The sequence below is a fragment of the Neltuma alba genome, unplaced genomic scaffold (assembly GCF_004799145.2).
Source record: "Neltuma alba isolate B1F8T4 unplaced genomic scaffold, ASM479914v2 tig00010689_pilon, whole genome shotgun sequence".
Classification (NCBI taxonomy): Eukaryota; Viridiplantae; Streptophyta; class Magnoliopsida; order Fabales; family Fabaceae; genus Neltuma; species Neltuma alba.
In genome coordinates, this window is record NW_021635529.1 from 442,291 (window position 1) to 458,283 (window position 15,993).

Consider the following 15,993-nt stretch of genomic DNA (forward strand, 5'->3'; position numbering starts at 1 on the left):
GCTGGGCAAGGCGGGCTTTGTTGCCCAAAGAGTGATGCCCTACCCTCATATCATGGGGAAAAAATTCTATACACACCTAAAAATTACATTTTATAATTCCACATTTTAACACATTAAAATCATCTAAAAATAATTCAAAACAAGTGAAGTCATCCAGAAATCATCCAAAACATATCTTAACAATTATCCAATTAAATAACATCAATAATGCATTTCAAGCAAGACAATCTCAATATTATAACTGAAGCTTTGAAGTTCAAAAGGCATCACTCTCCACAATTTCCACAAAAAAATAGAACACCTGAAAAAATACAAATAAAAGTAATTATAACTTTAACATATTAGAAACAAAACAATTTTAAAAAAAATGTACTTCTAAATTCTAAAGAATGAATAGATGCACCTTACCAACTTAGCCAATCACGCTTATAAAATGACCCTTCAACCACCAATAGCCATTCAATTCTCTCCTCCAGATGTAGCAACACCTAGGAAAGAAAATCAAAGAATAATTACATACCAAATTATGAAGTAATATATGGTGAACACTTTACTCTTCAATGAATCCAAAAGGTGTAAAGCTGTTTCAGTTTTGGTATGATTGTTAATTGATTTAAGCTAAGAAATAAAAGCAACATATATATATATATACCTTTTAATTATTGAGGCTATATGAATTGAACAAAGATAATCCTGGACAAATTAATTAAAAGGTATACCTCCGCAAAGGTTGAACAAATTAATGAGCTACAATAATACTTTACTATAACAATATAGCAAAATAAGGTGTTCCTTGAAGCCAAGGGGTGATTATTATTGAATTCTCATACCATAATTAATCTCCTTAAAAATTGGTCATATCTTCCGTATTTGGGTCTAATAAAAAGGAATGGCCAAAACAGCAAGGCGTCCAATAGTATCAAAACAAAACACATCAAACTGCTAGCTGCCTAAAGAATAATCCTGATGGGTGATGGCACAAATTAATGTCTATTCATTTTTTGGTCTACCTTTACGAAACCGCTAGCTAAGAAGCAATGTCTTCATTATCAAATTTCCAAGCTTATTCATGTTCCCACCATTGCTTATCAGATTATTTAATCAGAGCAACAAACTAATTAAGTAATTAATCAGTGCATCATACATTCATACTTAATTCATTTCCTTGGATCGATTAAGACGACAGCCCAAAAGTATAAGTTAGACGCAGCCATATAAAGTAGTTATTTTAGTAACTTCATGCGAATTAAATTATTGCAGATTCACTTAACTAATATATCAGATAGCCTCAATAACATGCACACCAAAAATGAAACACGGATAGAAAATGGGTGGGAGAGACTAACTAATAGAGTTGGAGGCTGCCTTGCTGTGAGTTGCTTCGCTGGTCAGTGCCGCTGCTTCACTGGTCGGTGGTCGCTGCTTCGCTGGTCGGTGGAGGAAGATGAAGTGGAGCTGGTCGGTAGTCGTTGCTTCCGGTAGACCGTGACACAGCGACAGGAAGAGGGAGACTGAGAGACAGAGGGAGAGCGAGAGGGAGATTGAGAGACTGAGAGGGAAGAGCCGAAGAGGGAGATTGGGAGAGGTAGAACTCGACACGGCGACAGGCGAGACTAAGAGAGTGAGACGGAGATTGAGAGCGGGACTTCGTTCGCGAGGGGTTAGCGGCTGCTGCTTGGCTAGGGCTGGTCGAGTGGTGAGTGGCGTGCCTGAGCTGAGTGAGCGAGTGTGAGTGTAAGTGGTCGCTGGCTGCCGCTATGATTGGTATTTTGGAAGCCAAAAAAAAAATAAAAAAAAATAAAAAGTAATATGTCTCGGGCAGGGCACCCTGCCCGAAGCCCGGCCCTGCCCGTGATATGCCCTGCCCAAAAGTTTTTTTTTTCGGGCTTCAATTTTTCGGGCCGGGCTGGGCTTTTTTTTCCCGGGCTTGGGCGGGCGCACCGGGCGGACGGGCATCGTGAACACCCCTATATGAAACTGCTGCCTTTGTCCAATAATTTGTCCGGCCCCTTTGAGTTTGGCAGAGCCTTAAAAGAACCCTTCGTTTCATCTCTAAATAAATGGAGCAATTATGAATTGGTTAAAGGAATGCTTATGGGTACGTAATTCGGAATATGTTTGTTGGTATATTCTTTGTTTTTTTTTTGGACACAAGATGAAAATGCATTGGGAAATAAAAAGTAAGTTTAAATTAAAAAGTCAGAAAATAAAGGACAAGCATTAAGAAAATAAAGATCCCTAGAGCCTATTTTAGGAGTTAATCTAACTTTAGAAAACAAGAATAAGCTAAGCTGGGTGGTAATATTGGATGATTGCCATTTGCAGAAGATTTATTTGCTCCTTCCATGAGCAAGAATTGTTTCTCAACACAGTAAACCTGCAACGGAGGATGATGAGATCTGGAAAATAAGGTAGAGTTACAAATCAACTCTATCCTTTTTGTGTGTGTGTGTGTGTATCAAAATTTTATGAAACTATAGGCCCGTTTGGTTCAATTCCATCCTTACATACGATAATGCAATGCAATGCTTATTACAGTCACGTTAATTGCATGGGTCATTATTAAAAAGATGGGGTAAAAATTATTTTATATATTTAATTAAACGAAAATAACAATGGAAAGTTTAGAATGCCCCTCAATCACAAGCACAAGAAATAAATTCTCTCTCTTCCTTTCCCGTTTCGGCACCTCCTTCCGACAACGGGGAACTTTTTTAATTATCATTATCATTACTACCAATCAATAGTCAAATTACAGACGAAAATTAAAGCCACGGCCAGTACTGGACCTAGTTTCATGAAGAGACCAACATTCAAAATAGGAATAAGATCTTGGAAACCATCTGATATCCAAAGTTGGACCTCCCACTTCACAACCAGGATCAATTTGTCATTTCCTTCTACCATCAAGCTTGACCATCGTACTCAAAGTATTAATAACCTTGCTTTTCTCCATCAACCCTCTGCGTGCAACATGTTATACGAATCTGCTTCAAGAAGTTGACCATGGCCTATTGAGGATAAAATTGGTATTTTACAAATGATTGCAGCCCTTCAATAATCACTCATAACCTCCTCTATATGAATGGATATTACAAAAAAAATGTGCAATCAATATTACCATTATAATTTTTATTATCATTAATAAGCCAAACCAAACAAGCTTTGCATGGTAATGGAGTAGAGATTACCATTGCAAGAGCGCAATGCGTTTGAACCAAATGGGTCCTATATTTTATTCATTTTACATTGTGCGTACATTGTCGTAACTTTGCTTTAAAATCAATTGTTAACATTTAACAGTACATAAATGCGTAATTAACATCCAGCACCTGAAAATATCTTTTCATAAGAACTTAGTATTCCAAACTAATTTTTGTTGCATAGAGCACCCAAAAGTATTTTTTCAGTGCACCTCTAAAGTAATTTTTGCTTCTCACCAAAAAAAAAGAGTAATTTTTAGTACATCCATTAGCCTAAAGTATTTTTCTAATAGCACTTAGGGTGCCTTGTTGAGAAAAATACTTCAATGGTAAAATTGTACCAAAAATTATTTTAGGGTACTGGATCATATTGAAAAAAATATTTTAGGGAGTTTGATGCATTAAAAATTAGTTTAAACTGCTGAGTCACTGAAAAAATATTTTGGAGTGTTGACGGTAAGTTAATCCTAAATCATATGTATGAAATACTAGCATTATTTATAAGCCATTGACTCCGTGAAAAAATTACATAATGATTGATATCATATGAATTACTTATACATTGCCAAATGAGAGATAAAAATATTTATTAAAAATTGAAGTAAAATCTACACAAGAACATTTAATTGGCCTCTATTTTTCAGCAAAGCATATGCTTGCTTGGTCGAAATAAAGGCCACGGCCTTCCTCTAAGAATTTTTCTTCTCTCCTATTCATCTTTGAACGTAAACAAGAATGAATTAGTCATCAATTCTGTGATCTCTACACTCTTCTCCAGATTCCATCCTTTTTAAATAATCTTCAGACTCATCGCATTGCAATTAATTGGTCTGTCCGATACTATTCGTCCAACTCAAACTCTCCTTGTAACGTCATTGCCGACATTGCGATTCCAATTCGGCTTAATCATGTCAACTTCTTCTCTTCGTTCACCACTATCCTCCATTTCAACCTCCATCCCCGAACCTCCGAAACCTCCACTCCCCAGCACCCTAAACCTCGCTATATCCTCACTGTTGCAATGCAGAACATATCGGAAAGCACTCTATTACTCCATCGCAGTGGGCGGCGGAGTTAGTACACTCTTTGAAAAAAAATATGACAACCGTCGTACGGACCCCTCACTAAAGATAAAGAGAAAGCTCACGCTCGAGAGCAACTAGCTTTTATTAAAAGAAATATATTTAACATATTTATTACTTTTAATTAACTTGACAGTTTTGTTAAATCATACAATTCGGTTATTTGGATGCTATAATAAGGCATGGGGGAGTATCATATTTAAAAACAAAGCTTGCAAATTTGTAAATGCAAATGAGTAAAAGGAAAAAATTTACTCCGCAGACCCCTTATATCCATTTAAAATGCCTGAGCTCAAGCCATCATCTCGAAGTTCCTTAGCCTTTCTTGTGTGAAGAAAAGATAAGAGAATGGAAGAGTATCTGTAACGATCTAAATTGTAATATCTCAGCACAATGGAATAACAAGTATGTATTTAAGATTCAATCCAGTTTGTAACAAGTACAGGCATCTGAAAATATATTGAAAGAACACTATAAAATGAATTAACAGGGAAATAGAGGGAAAAGACACAAGGAAGAGAGAAGAAGAAGAAGAGTCAGAGAGAGAAGATTCCCAAAGAATGGGACCAGAGAAAAGATCATCCAAATCATCCACACCCTATTCTCATTTCGCCTCTCCCTTAATATAGTGTAAACCACCTCTACACCACTCACTCCCACATTTGCAACGTCCTCATGATAAACACATTCCCTTTTCCATTTTCTTGACACGTGGCCTTTCTTATGAGTATCCTCATATTGAGTCGTTACATTTTATCCTCATATTGAGTCGTTACAGTATCAGTACAATGGGGTGGAAAGCAAACTTATAGACTGAATCCAAAAATCCCCTGCTTCGTCAAATGAATGAATTAATGTCTCAAATTCACTGATCCAATATATCATACCTACCTGTTATATTTTTATGAACGAGTTGTTATATTCATAGTTAGTTTTATTAGCTAATTAGCTAAAGTTTTTATGGCTTACAGTTATTGTATCGTATCTAGTTTTATTAGCTAATTAGCTGAAGTTTTTATGGCTTACAGTTATTGTATCATATCTAGTTTTATTAGCTAATTAGCTGAAGTTTTTATGGCTTACAGTTATTATATCATATCTAGTTTTATTAGCTAATTAGCTGAAGTTTTTATGGCTTACAGTTATTGTATCATATCTAGTTTTATTAGCTAATTAGCTGAAGTTTTTATGGCTTAAGTTATTGTATCATATCTAGTTTTATTAGCTAATTAGCTGAAGTTTTTATGGCTTACAGTTATTAGGCTGAGCTCATTGCTACTATTTTACTACCATTTACCCTCTTCATCCTGTAATCAACCAGTTAATCACCTGTCAATTATCATCAGTAAACTGTGTATCCTTATAAAAATCCGTGATTCTCACATTAAAGAAATTAAATCATCGGGTGCTTGGTTTTTTACCAACGAAAAAGACTTAAGTCGGGTCCTAGCTATTTTGTTGTGTTAATAAGAGAGCGGGGATGATTGTTGGAATAGTATGTGAGAGAGAATAGATCAAATTCTCGTACAGGCACTTCATCCTTATCTTGTTAAATCCACTGCGTCCACTCCGTTAATTAGAAAGTTATCAGTAAGTTTCCAGGAAAAGTCCCAGAAAGTGTAAGTCCACGAGTGCCTTTTCCAAGTTCGTTTCTCTTGGAAAAGGGAGAGCAGATATATAGCTAGATTCTTGGGTCATCGCCCTCAAAAGTCTTAGTCTTCCACTATCAAAAAGTTATGCAAGAGTGTTAATGAAACCATTCCTTCTTGTGTGCCAAGCTTTCATTTACTCACTCTGACGTGAAAGATGAAAAATAAAGAAACAGAAGACAAATAAATATCCCTAAAATATTTTAAAAACCCAAACCAGTATCCTGAAATATACGAATGACACAGAAGCTAATTGCACCAGAATGAAGTTAATTTTTCCTTTTGGTGAAATGACTGCTTCCCCTTACCAAAAAGAGGGCTTAATACAGCTTCTGTGGAAAAGCCTATGGTTTTGTAATCTATGTTAGGTGCTTGTTACCTTTACGCACCATTTGTAATTAACGTGAATAAAGTGAAATAATAAGATGTGGTGCTATAATTTTGGGTCATGTAATTAACTTTTTTTGTTTTAATCTAGAAGACATGTTTTTCTACATATTGCGGTAAGTCTAAACAAAATAAGTTGTATTTTTTTGTTAATTATAAAAATCACAACTTGTAGATTTTATATCTTACATGGGTTTCAATACCCAAAAAAAAAAAGATTGGCTAAAGGTATATAAAATTTTCATTCATTTGTTTTTTTTTCTTTGATTTTAATTTCAACTCTGAATTCGATCTAGTTTTAATTTTGTTTCCTAATTTGATAAAAATTTTACTTTTCTGCCTTAATTTCTTATCTTATTTACTCTATTAATGTTCTTATTCCCTTATGGTGATCCACATAGAATCTTTTTTAGAATATTTTGATATGATGGAGTTATGCGAAAATATAATCATTTTTAACTTAAGAGTGCAAAAAATAAAATTTGAAATAAAGTTTCAAACTAAATTGGAACAGAATGAAGTGAGTGGATGGAAAACAAAACATTAAATACAATTAAGGTATCGAAAGTATATTTTACCATATAGAAAAAGGATTATGTAGCATTAATTCAACAGTTTGAAATATTTTTTCATTAGTACTCAGTATTTTATATTCACGATATTCATCATTACTGAGAAAAATATCATGAGAATTAAATTGCACAAAACATTATAAATGCTATTGAAAAAATATTTTAAGATGCTGAATATTGAATGCTACTGAAAAAATGTGAACATCGTTGCTTGATTTCCGTGTAGCAACAAAAATAGTGAACTAGAAAAAATTAAGCTGACAAGATGCTGTTTTCTTCTTGGTGGGGCTAGAAACGTTCACTCTTTCAACTTCAGATTTTCCCACAACCTTCCTCTCTGACATTGGGCTTGCCCAATTATCACATCGCACTCACTCTAACCTCTCGAAATGACCTTGCTATTTCTTTTTTTTCCCCTAGACACAAATATCTGCTATCAGAGACAATCCTGTTTTCAATAATATTGAGTACGTAAAATTACTGCGGATGCCCATGATTCTTCAATGCAAAAATAAATAATATGTGAAGACCAAACTATCTTTAATGTTAAATAAAAGAGATCACCGGCTGATTTTATGCCAATTTTGTTGCTAAAAATTGAGTGATAAAATTATTAACAGATGAGTAACAAAATGAAATTCTGTGGCTAACTATCAGTAAATTTAGCGATAGAAATTCCACCGGTAATGATAAGCTGTTTTTTTTTTTTTTGGTAGTGCATCACTCTTGATATTTGGTAGTGTTTAGGGTGTTGATATTCTCTACGTGCTTTGTAAACTAATATAGATTGTGGTGCAATTTTTCTCCTAATACCACTAACGTCCGTTTGCTTCCCCTTTTTTCTCCAAATAAAAGCTTCCTCCATTTTTGTTTGCTTCAAACATTTTGTTCGAACGAAAACAAGTGAGGAAATGCCAGAGAAATTAAAGCAACCATGCAAACATCAATGAATTTTCTGAATAAAGATAAATGGGGACGACTATAGACGAAGAAAACAAAGGGTCATAGTTTTTTTTTTCGTTTTTCCATTTTAAAAAACAATGAGGGAGATAATAATTGAACCAAATCAGAGACAGTAATGAAGCATTAGGAAACAACATACTTAGTCACCAAAATGAAGAAAAGCACCATAGAGATTGATTTTAACACGGAAGAAAGAGGAAGCTGAATGGAGAATCTCAAAGGACGGTCATCCGTTTGTTCATAGTATCTTCTTCTGTGCTTTAACTCTTCACTCTGCTTTTTCTGCAGAGCTCCCTTGCTCAGAAAGAGAAGCATTACAGTTTTTGGGCCATTAGTTTAGGGGTAAGATTGTGATAACCTCTCAAAATTCCTACTGAGTTAAGCTGATTTAACGCTCTTTTATTGGGTTTGAAAGTCAATTTTACAGGAAACAAAGCCTGAGGAGAGTAAAGAATGGAGAAAAGCTTAAAAGAAGTCAGCTGCCGCAACCTCTGGGAGAAAATGCCACGGCGGATCAAACAGAAAGGGAGGAGTGCATCTCTGTAAAAGGCGCCGCGGCGCCTTACTGAATCCACCGCGATGCCTAAGCTATCTCGGAGCAAGCCTGTTCGGTGTAATCCGTCACGGTTGATTATCACGTGCGCTGCGACGCCGAAGCCTCGAAGGAAACCCATTTTGTAATAGGCGCCACGGCACCTGAAGGAATCCGCCGCGGCGCCTGGCCCCTCGCAGCTGTGCGTTTTACTTGGTAACTTAAAAAATTAGGGCATATAGAGGTGGATACTCGGTGTTTCCGAGGGACTTCGACTTTGGATCAATTTTGGAGGCTGGCTCTGCTAAGGTTTGGAGTTTTGGAGGCTTAGAACCTCTAGGCTTGAAGCTAGAAGAGATTCGAAACTTGTAACTTGAATTTTCTGGGTTTTCTTCTTCTTCCCTTCTTGTTTCTGCTATGACTACTAGCTACTCTTATGGTTGTAGTTCTTTACTCGATATGTATAGCTAAATCCATTTTTCTAGGGTTATTTTGATCTATTGTATGGATTGAGACTTGGTTTTACTATCTCTTGAGTGTTAATGATAATATTCAGTTGTTTTTACTTTGAGCTTAATGTTTCCTTTTGTTTGGCCATCATTTGGATTGATTGATTGATAGTCTAACTTGAGAAAGTTAAACTAATTCGTGAACTTTGGTAAAAACATACTAGTCCAGAAATTTAATTGAGTAAATAGATGGTTTGTCAACAGAACAGAAATGTATCTGTTGACCTAGCATAGACTAAATGGGTTTTGGTTTTTAAAGTGCAACCTTTTCAATCGTGATTGTAAACATTTGGTTTTGACTTGAGAAAGCTTAATCAATTCTGCAAACCCAGGCTAACTGAACTTATTGTAAAGCACTACTTGAGAAGTAATTAATCCGGTTTCATGAAGTACTTTAGTGAAGAATAATCCTAGTCTCTTAATTGTTTCAAGGTCAAGTTGATTTTATACTGCTTTTAAACCATTGTTTTCCTAATTCCATTTCACAAACTCTTTTACAATAATTGTTTCACTTAACCTAATCAAAGACACAATTATGATTTTCAACTCATCTAGCCTTAGTCTCTGAGGGAACGATACTTTTTATATTACTTGCGACCCGTCCACTTGCGGTTAAGATATTCGGTGACCAAGTTTTTGGTGCCATTACCAAGGACTAACGGCAAGAGTGTTTGAGGTTGATTGTCCTTATTGTGTGATTGGTTACACTTAAGTTTCAGTTAGCATTTGTAGTGGTTATAGGTAGAAGTAGTAGTATTTATTTCGTTTATTTCTCTTGATAAGTTTGATACTTTTGCTTTTGATTTGAATGTGTAGGTAACCCCTGACGCATGCAAGAAAGACTGGAAGTTATTATGGAAGAAGTTACTGAAGAAGAATCCAGGTCGGAAGAGACTGAAAACACACCGGAGATTCAACAACAACCTCAGTTACTTCCACCACCACCACCACCACCTGAATCTGAATTAGAAGAAACCATGGCGGAGGAAGATGAGAACGATATGCACACCCTGGATGACTATTTGGATAAAGAAGGGCAGACTTTTCACTCAAGTATCTGGCTACCAGACATTCAAGCCAGGAATTTTGAAATCAAGCCTGTTATGATTCAACTACTGGGGATGATGGGTACTTTTGAAGGAAATTTTAAGGATGATCCGAATGAGCATTTGACCAAGTTTATAGAGGTTTGTGAGAACTTCAAACAAACTGGGGTTACTAAAGATGCACTGCGATTGAGATTGTTCCCCATGTCGTTATCTCACAAGGCAAAAACGTGGTTAAATTCTTTACCAGAACACTCTATTAAGACTTGGGATGAGCTTGTATCTAAGTTCAAGGCCAGATTTATTCCAAGGGGCAAACGTGCAACATTAAGGGGTGAATTTCTTTCTTTCGAGCAGCATCCAGATGAATTATTCTACAAGGCTTGGGAAAGATTCAAGGATATGTGGAGAAATTGTCCAAATCATGAGCAAAAGAAATATGTTCTAATGGAAGCTTTCTGGAATGGGTTGAATGATCAGACAGTGACAATGCTGAATACCGCTTCAAAAGGAGGAATCGGAAAGATGAAGGTAAATGAGCTATATGAACTGTATGAAGAGGTGGCATCTAGCACTATGCAACAGTATAACAAGAGAAGGAAAAGTTCTGGGAGATATAAGGAGCCTAGTTCTTCATCATCAAGGGATATTGCATCGCAACTCGAAGCAATATCTAAGAGATTTGACAATCTGGAATTGCAGATTAAGAAAGGAAATGCTATAGGAGTTCATGCACTTCAAGCTCTGGGATATACTTGTGACCATTGTAATGAGGAACATCATTTTGATCAATGCCCATACACCTTGGAGATAGTCAATTATATGAATAATGTGCAATGAAGACCACAAGGAAGCCCTTACTCTCAAACTTACAATCCAAATTTGAGAAATCACCCAAATTTCTCTTGGCGAAATGGGCCAAGTTTGAATCCACCACAAATATTACCATCTGGTGCTAAACAAATAGGGCCTCCTAGTTTTCATGGTCAACCACAGCAACATTAATTGCAACAACAGCATCCTCAAAAGGAAGAATCCAAAATTGAGAAGATGTTTGCTCAACTATTAGCAAATCAAGAATCTGCAAGGGCTGAGAATAAGGCAACATTTTCTCTCCATGAAACTGCCATCAAGAATCTTGAGGTTCAAATGGGTCAACTGGCTTCACAAATGAATGTACTCATAAGAAGCAGCTTACCAAGTGATACCATTCCCAATCCAAAAAGGGATGGTAATGAAGAGTGCAAAGCTATCAGTTTGAGAAGTGGAAAGCAACTACCTGACATTCAGAGGCCTAGTAAGATCGGCAATGACATCACTAACAGTATGGTGACTGACCTTGATACAAATGAGCTTTCAGAAGAAGGTGATGTAGTAGAAGAGGAAGAAACCAAGAAAAGAAAACAAACAGAAGAAAATCTCAATGATGTTGTTCGAGGAAAGAATGTAGAGGGTGAAATGGTTGATGATAAAAAGAGGAAGACAACTCCCCCTCCTGCTACACAGATGCCGCCACTTCCCTTTCCTTGACTTTATTTATAAGCACCTATCAACAAATTTACATTGTAATTTAAAGAATGAAAATTGTGTGTTTTATTGATACTTCGATTGGTATTTATATACAATAGAGGAGCCTAGGTATTAATGGCTCATTACTATGAAATCAATCATATCGTATCCTATATACTAATTACAGGATATTTACATATCTCATAATATCTCCTATAATATCTCTACACTCCCCTCAAGTTGGAGCATAGATGTCAATCATGCCCAACTTGTTACAAAGATATTCAACTCGAACCCCATTGAGAGCTTTGGTGAGAAGATCACCCAACTGGTCGCTGGATCTGACATGTCCTGTAGAGATGAAGTTTTCCTTGAGCTTGTCTCGGATGAAATGACAGTCAATCTCAATATGTTTCGTTCGTTCATGAAAGACCGAATTCGAAGCTATGTGTAGGGCTGCTTTATTATCACACCACAGCTTTGCTGGTAACGAGGTTTTAAGACCAACCTCTTTTAGTAGCTGGTATATCCAAACTATCTCACATACAGATTGCGCCATGGCTCTGTATTCCGCTTCTGCACTCGATCGTGACACCACATTCTGTTTCTTGCTTTTCCAGGACACCAAGTTGCCTCCTACAAAAACACAGTATCCTGTAGTAGATCGTCTCGTGGCTTTCGACCCACCATGATCAGCATCACAAAAGCACTCAATGTCTGTGTGACCATGATTCTTGTACAATATCCCACGACCCGGGGATCCCTTCAAGTAGTGTAACACATGCTCTAAGGCTTCCCATTGTCGGACAGTTGGCGCAACCATAAATTGGCTAAGGACACTTACTGGATAGGTGATATCAGGACGGGTCACTGTAAGGTAATTCAACTTCCCAATCAGTCTCCTATACCTCTCTGGATTTTCAAATGGCTTGCTCTTAGTAGCCTCATCAGGATTTTCACATGGTATGCTACCATCAGCATCAAGCAAAGGATTATAGACCATAGGGAAGCTGGTCGGGGCAGCCCCTAGTTTCCCAGTTTCTTTTAGCAGATCAAGAACATACTTTCTCTGAGTCAATAAGATGCCTTTCTTGCTCCTCATGACTTCAATTCCCAGAAAATACTTCAATGAACCCAGATCCTTCGTTTGGAAATATGAGTTAAGGAACGACTTGAGAGATGAGATCCCAAGGATTGTTTCCTGTAATCACAATGTCATCGACATACACAACCAATAGGATCATGCCAGCACTTGTTTGCTGATAGAACACAGAATGATCACACTTACTCTGATGCAGGCCAAAGTTCTTCACAACAGTACTAAATCTGTCAAACCATGCCCGAGGACTTTGTTTTAAGCCATAGAGTGATTTCTTAAGGCGACACACCTTCCCACGCTCCCCCTGAGCAACAAAACCTGGTGGTTGCTCCATATACACTTCTTCAAGGAGATCACCGTTCAAGAATGCATTTTTGATATCTAATTGATGGAGATCCCAACTATAGGTAGCGGCCATGGAGATAAACAGACGAACAGAAGAGAGCTTGGCCACGGGGGAAAAAGTCTCAGAGTAGTCAATACCATACTTTTGAGCATAGCCTTTTGCGACAAGGCGAGCCTTGAGGCGTTCAAGTGTACCATCCGCCTTAACTTTAGGGGTCAACACCCACTTACACCCAATAGCTTTCTTTCTGCTGGTAAATCTACTAAGGTCCATGTGCCAGCACAATGAAGGGAAGCCATCTCTTCTTCCATAGCAGTACGCCAACCCGGGTGGGACAAGGCTTCATGAAGGGACTTAGGTACTGAAATAGTATCTAAAGAGGCAACAAAGGCACGAGAAACAGAAGGGAGGTGGTTATATGAAACAAAAGAAGAAATAGGATGGGCACAAGTACGTTTACCTTTGCGAAGGGCAATGGGCAAATCAAGGGAGGGATCTGGATTGGAACAGGAGGTGTCTCAGAGTCAATTGAGGGATCGGCATCTAGACCTGGAGCAGGGTCAGGCTCAGGGTGCATGATGCTTGCTGCAGGATCAGATGACAAGCAATAATGGTGGAGTAGAATGTGGTGCAATAGTAGGAGTAGTTTCCTTCAAACGTCTGGTGTAGACCTGAGACAAAGGTGGTTGACCAGGTGCCAATACGGGAACTGGTGCTGGTGGTAAGCTTGGACTAATAGAATATACCAGAAAGGAATCCTCCTCCGCCGTGGAGAAGATGAAGTGGAAGCATTAGATGCAAAGTAGGCAACAGATTCCTGAAAAGTGACATCGGCTGAAACTAGATAACGATTCAAAGTAGGAGAAAAACATCGATAACCCTTTTGAACTCGAGAGTAGCCAAGAAAGACACATTTAAGAGACTTAGGGTCCAAGTTGGAGACCGTGGGACGCACATCTCGAACAAAACAAACACAGCCAAAGATCTTAGGATCAATAGGGAACAAAGCTTTGGAAGGAAAGAGAGTGGTGTAGGGAATGTTACCATCAAGGACAGAGGAGGGCATGCGATTAATAAGAAAACAAGCTGTGGAGACTGCATCTGCCCAGAATGGTTTTGGAACCTGCATTTGAAATAAAAGTGCACGGGCCACTTCTAATAAGTGACGATTTTTTCTTTCGGCCACACCATTCTGAGCCGGTGTATCCACAAAGGAAGATTGATGAAGAATGCCATGTTGAAGCATAAAAGAGTGAAAGGATTCAGAAAAATATTCTTTAGCATTATCACTGCGTAAGGTGTGGACAAGCGTATTGAATTGAGTTTTAATTTCGGCAACAAAAGTACAAAAGTGAGAGAAAAGCTCAGAACGATTTTTCATTAAATATAACCAAGTGGTACGGAATAATCATCAACAAATGTGACAAAATATTTAAAACCACCTTTGGACTCAACTGGACACGGACCCCAAATTTGGAGTGCACTAACTCAAAAGGGGACGAAGCCCGTTTATTGACTCTAGACACTAACGGTAGACGATGATGTTTAGCAAACTGACACGACTCACGATCTAAAGACACAAATGCTGAAACTGAGGATAAACCTTTTTTAAAGAGGATAAAGATAAATGACCCAAATGACAATGTGCTTCAAATGGAGTGACACCACCAGTACAAGCCACCGCATAGACCCCTGATCATCAAGGAAGTAATGCCCACCAGATTTGTAGCCCTACCAATAATCTTCTTCGTCAAAAGATCCTGTATCAAGCAATGGTCAGGAAAAAGTGAGACCCAACAATTTAATTGGCGAGTAAGCTTGCTAGGGGACAAAAGGTTAAAAGCAAGATTCGGGACATTGAGTACAAATTTTAAATGAATAGAAGGAGTAGGTTTAACAGTGCCAGATCCAAGGACACGAGAGTAGGAACCATCAGCAATGGTGATAGCAAAAGGGTTGGCATAAGAAGTATAGCTAGAGAAGAGATGACGGTTACCTGTCATGTGGTCAGTAGTACCAGAGTCTATGATCCATTTGGAGGAAGAAGAGACAAGGGCAGTAGCCTCATTACCTGTTGCACTAGTAGTGCTCACCGGGGGATTTGCAGATTTCAATTGAGCATACTCAGCAGCTGAGATAGTAACCATATCACTGGTTGTTGTGGCCACATGGGCAGAGCTCTGTCGTTGTTGTTTGTTTTGCAGTTTACGACATGTGCGTTTAGTATGTCCCAGTTCCTTGCAGTAGTAACATATCACTTCCTTGGGCTCCTGGTTACCACCTCCTGGTTTCGGACCACTGCGACTAGGGAGCCCTCGATTGTCATTTTGGCCTTGACTGAGTAATGCACTAGTAGGTGGAATGGGAGCTGAGGAAGGGTTTTGTTCAGTTCTTAGTACACGAGAGAAAGCTTCTTCAAGAGAGGGGATGTCAGCTCCTGACAAAATTTGTGATCGAGCAGCCGCATATTGAGATGGTAGTGCAGTCAGAAAACTCATGGTGGCCATCTACTCGCGGTGAGACACATTAACTTTCCTGTCATCAGAAATAGGAATAAGAACATTGAGCTCTTCATAGGTGCTTTTAAAATCCATAAAGAAATTTGTGAGGGAACGATCAATTGGCATCTTGGACCGATAGAACGATCTATAGACCTCGTAAATACGAGAGATGTTGTTCTTTCCTGAGTATAAGAGTGCCAAGTAATCCATTAGTTCTTTAACAAATTCATAATGAGTAATAGAAGGCATGATCTCACTATCAATAGAGTTACGAAGTTGTAACAGAAGCCGTGCATCATCTCTTAACCATGACTTGCGAGAGGCATCCTTTTCATCAGGAGGATTGTCAGTCAAGTGATCTTCCTTCTCAATGCTCCGAAAATAAATATGAATAGTCTTACTCCAATCCAGATAATTTTTCCAAGTTAGTTTGTGTTCAGTAATCTTAGTGATTACTGGAACCACCTCAGGGACAACAGACTTGTTATCACCCATTAGGATAATAATTATCACAGCAATACTAATCAGTCAAATGGATCACACTAGGGACCACAGAATAAAAAGTAGATCAGAATTCCACAAACCAGAGCGCCAA

At 37.9% G+C, this 15,993-nt stretch overlaps 1 protein-coding gene across 1 annotated transcript; it reads right to left on the minus strand.

Annotated features, from left to right (window-relative positions):
* Window positions 1-14,628: 14,628 nt before the first annotated feature.
* LOC114758349 (uncharacterized) lies at window positions 14,629-15,404 on the minus strand. The gene is made up of 2 exons (XM_028947401.1): window positions 14,969-15,404; window positions 14,629-14,657 (listed from the first exon to the last, which is right to left on the minus strand). The coding sequence occupies exons 1-2, from the start codon at window positions 15,402-15,404 to the stop codon at window positions 14,629-14,631; spliced, it is 465 nt and encodes a 154-aa protein (XP_028803234.1).
* Window positions 15,405-15,993: the final 589 nt, after the last annotated feature.